Source organism: Anguilla anguilla, chromosome 3 (genome assembly GCF_013347855.1).
Source record: "Anguilla anguilla isolate fAngAng1 chromosome 3, fAngAng1.pri, whole genome shotgun sequence".
In the NCBI taxonomy this organism is placed as follows: domain Eukaryota; kingdom Metazoa; phylum Chordata; class Actinopteri; order Anguilliformes; family Anguillidae; genus Anguilla; species Anguilla anguilla.
In genome coordinates this window covers 1,313,394-1,319,393 of record NC_049203.1, presented here as the reverse complement: position 1 = coordinate 1,319,393, position 6,000 = coordinate 1,313,394, and the positions used below count along the sequence as shown (strand labels likewise).

The 6,000-nt window shown below is 51.6% G+C and overlaps 1 protein-coding gene across 1 annotated transcript in view; it reads right to left on the bottom strand.

Moving 5' to 3' along the window:
- ebf1a (EBF transcription factor 1a) overlaps positions 1-6,000 on the bottom strand; it is a 48,032-nt gene that overhangs the window by 16,782 nt on the left and 25,250 nt on the right. Inside the window, exon 7 of the mRNA XM_035408005.1 lies at positions 5,785-5,838. Within this exon, the coding sequence (XP_035263896.1) occupies positions 5,785-5,838 (54 nt within the window). The remainder of the gene's footprint in view (positions 1-5,784; positions 5,839-6,000) is intronic.

Sequence of the window (6,000 nt, the reverse complement as noted above, 5' to 3'; positions counted from 1 at the left end):
AGGAGCTTTACTTGGGTCCAAGCTGAGGACCAGGCTGTGACAATGAAATTAACAGGGGTGTGTGTGTGTGTGTGCGTGTGCGTGTGCGTGTGTGTGTGTGTGTGCGTGTATGTGTGCGTGTGAGTGTGTGTGTGTGTGTGTGTGTGTGTGTCTGTGCATGTGTGTGCGCGTGTGTGTGTGTGTGGGGGGGGGGATTGGGGGGGGGGGGTATTATTGGGGCCCGCCAGTAAACCAAATTAGCATCAGATGCAAATGCGCGGGCGCTTAATGCTAGAACAGGTGCAGCCGGGGCCCTAAATGAGATAAATGAATAAAACATGCGAGTGCTGACACAAAGTCAATGGCATGAATAATTCAGCCCGGCCAGCCTCTCGCCCTCCCTCCCCTGACCTTTACCCACAGGAAGTGGAATCAAAACACAACAATGGGGGGGGGGGGGGCTGTGGAGCGTAGCACAGAGCAGCATCCCCATTCGGTACATATGGAACAGTTCAGACCCAAATACTCACATAAATAAATAAATATCAGGCCAAACTCACAAAAGAATCCCATCAATTACTGGGCCACTGCCTGAAGCCCAGCCACAGGGATAACCCTGAAACATACAAACACACAAACATATAACACGCAAGCATACAAAACTCAAACATACAACATGCAAACATATAACACACATACATACAATACGCAAACATACAACACAAAAACATACAACACATGTACACACAACACGCATACATTCACAGCTGCCTGTTCAACCTTCCACTAAAATTATTTAAACATTTTTAAAAAGCACTTTTAGAGCAATTCAATCAGGCACAGACCCAGTAGGTGTAGCAGGTAAAGGTGTAGTAGATACAGACCCTGTAGGTGTAGCAGGTAAAGGTGCAGTAGATACAGACACTGTAGGTGTAGCAGGTAAAGGTGTAGTAGATACAGACCCAGTAGGTGTAGCAGGTAAAGGTGTAGTAGATACAGACACTGTAGGTGTAGCAGGTAAAGGTGTAGTAGATACAGACACTGTAGGTGTAGCAGGTAAAGGTGTAGCAGGCACAGACCCCGTAGGTGTAGGTGTAGGTGTAGGTGTAGGTGTGGTTCCCGGGTGGATGGGTGTGTGTTTTGGGACTGCTGATGGGAGATAGTGTAGGTGTAGGTGTGGTTCCAGGGTGGATGGGTGTGTGTTTTGGGACTGCTGATGGGAGATAATGAGATTAGCAAGACTCAGGTGTGTGGCAGAATCGCATGGGACAGACGGTGGTAAGGGGGGGGTTTGGGGGGGGGGGGGGGGGTTCAGGGCCAGAGATCAGTGGAATTAGGGGGTGGAAGAATGAAGGTGGTTTGAAGGGGGGGGGGGCAGTTGTTGCAAATGACCCCCCCCAAAAGGTCACAGCTGTCAATGTCATTAACGGTATTACTGTTACATCATGGAGTATCTGCTGCTATTACTGAGATCCATATCACAGACTGATTCATATCACACAGACTGATTCATATCACAGACTGAATCATATCACACAGACTGAATCATATCACACAGACTGAATCATATCACCAACTGATTTATGTCACACAGACTGAATCATATCATACAGACTGATTCATATCACAGACTGATTCATATCACAGACTGAATCATATCACAGACTGATTCATATCACAGACTGAATCATATCACACAGACTGAATCATATCACACAGACTGATTCATATCACACAGACTGAATCATATCACAGACTGAATCATATCACACAGACTGATTCATATCACACAGACTGATTCATATCACACAGACAGAATCATATCACACAGACTGATTCATATCACACAGACTGAATCATATCACACAGACTGAATCATATCACACAGACTGATTCATATCACACAGACTGAATCATATCACACAGACTGAATCATATCACAGACTGAATCATATCACACAGACTGATTCATATCACACAGACTGATTCATATCACACAGACTGATTCATGTCACACAGACTGATTCATATCACAGAGTGATTTATGCCACACACACTGACTGTAGGTGCAGTCCAGCTTTCCTGTCTATCACTGAGGTTGGCACCTCAGAATAACTGACATGGGGGTTCGATTTCAAACCGGTTTTCGAACCCCAGATTCCCAAAGGGACCCCAAATAAGAACTACCCACTGATGACCATGAGGTCCCTACAGATACCCCAAACATTACAAACGGCCAAAACATTACAGACACCCCAAAGATTACAAACGCCCTGAACTTAGCAAACGGCCAACACACAAACTCACAAACAACAGACACGAAAATGCGGGGGGGGGGGGGGGTGTACCCATTACAATTAAATTAGTGCCATCTAATTACTGCACAAAATTCTACAAAACAAAGTGCACAATCTCAGGAGGGGAACAGACAGCAATGTTCACTATGAGGATTATGAGAAACAAATCCCAGCCAATTAGCCAGAAGAACACGTCTGTTTTTTATTTTTATTCCGTGCAGGTTGATCTGAAATTCACCAGAATCCATGAATGATGTCATATCTGTGGCGGTCTCTGATATTATCGGAGTTCTGCGGCTTTAAGTGAACTGGAGACTGTGGATCAGCGCGGTCACTCAGACAGGGGGTCCAGCTGCTTTCAATACGAGCACCCCCACAGAACACCCCCCGGCATCCCCTCCTGGGTCATCCCCCGTCCCCCAAAACTAAGGAAAATTACTACCCTGCACCCCCCAATTCACCGACCACCCTGCCCCCCATTTGCTGCTTCTAAGCGGATCAGAAATAAAAATCTGAAAGCCGTCACCTGGGTAAAAAGAGATGCTCTTTAGGATGGAAAGCATGCCTAAAACAGGGGAATGAACAGAGAGAGAGAGAGAGAGAGAGAGAGAGAGGGAGAGGGAGAGAGAGAGAGAGAGAGAGGGAGAGCGTGTGGGAAAAATGCTAACACTCTGGCCTTGAGGAAGTAGGCCGACTCGTTTTGGTTTTTATTTATTTTTTTATATAAATGTGCTGTTCAGAGACGGAGAGGGAGGCTGAGACTCAGAGATGGAGAGGGAGGCTGAGACTCAGAGAGGGAGAGGGAGGCTGAGCTCTGAGACTCAGAGATGGAGAGGGAGAGGGAGGCTGAGCTCTGAGACTCAGAGATGGAGAGGGAGAGGGAGGCTGAGCTCTGAGACTCAGAGCTGGAGAGGGAGAGGGAGGCTGAGCTCTGAGACTCAGAGATGGAGAGGGAGGCTGAGCTCTGAGACTCAGAGATGGAGAGGGAGGCTGAGCTCTGAGACTCAGAGCTGGAGAGGGAGAGGGAGGCTGAGCTCTGAGACTCAGAGATGGAGAGGGAGAGGGAGGCTGAGCTCTGAGACTCAGAGATGGAGAGGGATGCTGAGCTCTGAGACTCAGAGAGGGAGAGGGAGGCTGAGACTCAGAGAGGGAGAGGGAGGCTGAGACTCAGAGAGGGAGAGGGAGGCTGAGACTCAGAGAGGGAGAGGGAGGCTGAGCTCTGATTCAGTGCTGGAGAGGGAGGCTGAGCTCTGAGACTCAGAGCTGGAGAGGGAGAGGGAGGCTGAGCTCTGAGACTCAGAGCTGGAGAGGGAGGCTGAGCTCTGAGACTCAGAGCTGGAGAGGGAGGCTGAGCTCTGAGACTCAGAGATGGAGAGGGAGGCTGAGACTCAGAGATGGAGAGGGAGGCTGAGACTCAGAGCTGGAGAGGGAGGCTGAGCTCTGAGACTCAGAGATGGAGAGGGAGGCTGAGACTCAGAGATGGAGAGGGAGGCTGAGCTCTGAGACTCAGAGAGGGAGAGGGAGGCTGAGCTCTGTCTCGGTCAGGTCGTTAGTGGAAGCCGCTCCATTATTCCAGCGCAGCTCTGATATCACAGACGTCTCAAACAGACCAACACAAGGCCTCCTGATCAAACTCAGAACTGCACTGTCCCCAGCAAACCCCACTGAATTAAGAACAATAAAACCAGCGAGCCAAGCACAATGCCTGAAAGGGGAGAGTTTTGTTTTTGTTGTTTTTTCATTTTCAGATGCTGCTGTCTGCATTGTAGCACCACGGACCCAGAGAAACAGGCGCTGCGTGTGATTGGTCCACAGAGCTGGCCAGCATGTTGCCTGATCAGTAGCTCAGTGAGGCTGGCGTTATTTGATCTGAAACCCACTCTGTTTCGCCTGTAATCCTCCACAGCAGATGCACCAGAGTTACAACAGACAACAGCACCACACGTGCTCAGTCTGAGCCCCTGGTTTTTAGGGTACCCCCATCCCAGACCGGGCTGCCTGTCCTGACCCCTCATCTGCAGCGGCCCGCACACGCCTGCTCAGAGCAGGAAGTCCTGCTGACACGGTGACATCATCACCCGGGAGGAGTACTTCCTGTCTGACATTCTTCACTCAAGACACAAATGCACTCGCCAGGAAACTGCAAACACACACACACGCACACACACACACACACGCGCACACACACACACACACACACGCACACGCACACACACACACACGCATGCACACGCATGCACGCGCACACACACACACACACACACACACACACACACACACACACGCATGCACGCACACACACACGCACACACACGCATGCATGCACATGCATGCACACACACACACACACACACACCATCCAACACCTCAAAAAAAAACAAAAGAATCCCTCACCCTTCCTCCCTTGTAATCTAAAAATACACTCCGCCAAAAGTAGACTGAGCTCCACAGCGAGTCCTTCAGCAGCGACTGTGCCCCCCCCCCACCTCCCCCGGTGTGTGTGTGTGTGTGTGTGTGTGTGTGTGTGTGTGTGTGTGTATGCACAGTGAGAGTGTGTACACGTGTGTATGCGCAGTGTGTGTGTGTGTGTGTGTGTGTAAGCGCTGTGTGTGTGTGTGTGTGTGTGTGTAAGCGCAGTGTGTGTGTGTGTGTGTGTGTGTGAGTGTGTGTGAAGCAGCGCATTAACACCAGGGCCAGACAGCAGAAGAGTGGTTAACACAGCAGACTCACTCTCCTCAGTGCCGGGCGCGGAGCTCAGCTCTGTAATCCAATAAGACGCCGTGTAGGAAACCATCAGCTGGAGTGTGTAGTGTGCGAGGGCGAGCAAGGGAGAGCGAGCCGTGGCGCCCGGTGGGGGGGGGCAGGAGACCTCCGTGTGAAAAGGGGGGGGGGGGGGGGGAAGAGACCAAAACCGAATGGCTAAGCATCAATATTTCATGGGCTTTCCAAGGAGCAAGCATTAACCCTGTTTCTTCAGGAAAATCGGTCAGTGCTTTGGAACATTAGGAGGGCGGCGGGTGGGGGGGGGCGGGGGTGAATGTTGCCACTGTAGCACGGGCAGTTAAAAAATAAAAATAAATAAATACATTTTTTAAATGATGTTTTTCACTCCAACACAAGCACAGCGTTGTCAGAGGAAGTCCTGGGCAGTAAGAACACACCCCTCCAGGACCGAGCCTCCGGGCCACTGCTTACACAGCAGGGAGGGGGGGGGGGGGGGGTGGAGCTGCTTCAGAAAGGGGGGGTCAGTCTCCCCACTCAGGGGATATCACCCATTTTCACTCCCTCCCCCCACTACACCCCCTCCGGGAACACTCCACGGTCACCGCCTTTCCCCACAGAACCCGGAGAGGGCCTCCACCAATCACACAGCACGTTGGTAACTGCAAACAGAACAACGGCGATGCCGATTGGTGGACGCTTACATCCCCAGGTGGGTGCAGCGCATTGTGACATCACGGCTGTCTCATCCCTACTCTGTTATCCTTCACAGGCAGGTCCCGCGCACCCAGGCGGTGGGGGGCGGGGGGTGGAGGGGGGTGGGGGGGTGTCCCAGAAGCCCCTGGGGGCACGGGGGCACTCACACCACAGGATGATGCACATGAGTGCCTTTCCTGCCCCCAGCTGGGGCAGATCTGTCATCCGCAGGGAGAGGGGCTGTAGGTAGCCCTGGGGCTGGGGGGGGGGGGGGGGGGGTGAGGGGGAGGCAGAGGGGGTGGTTAAA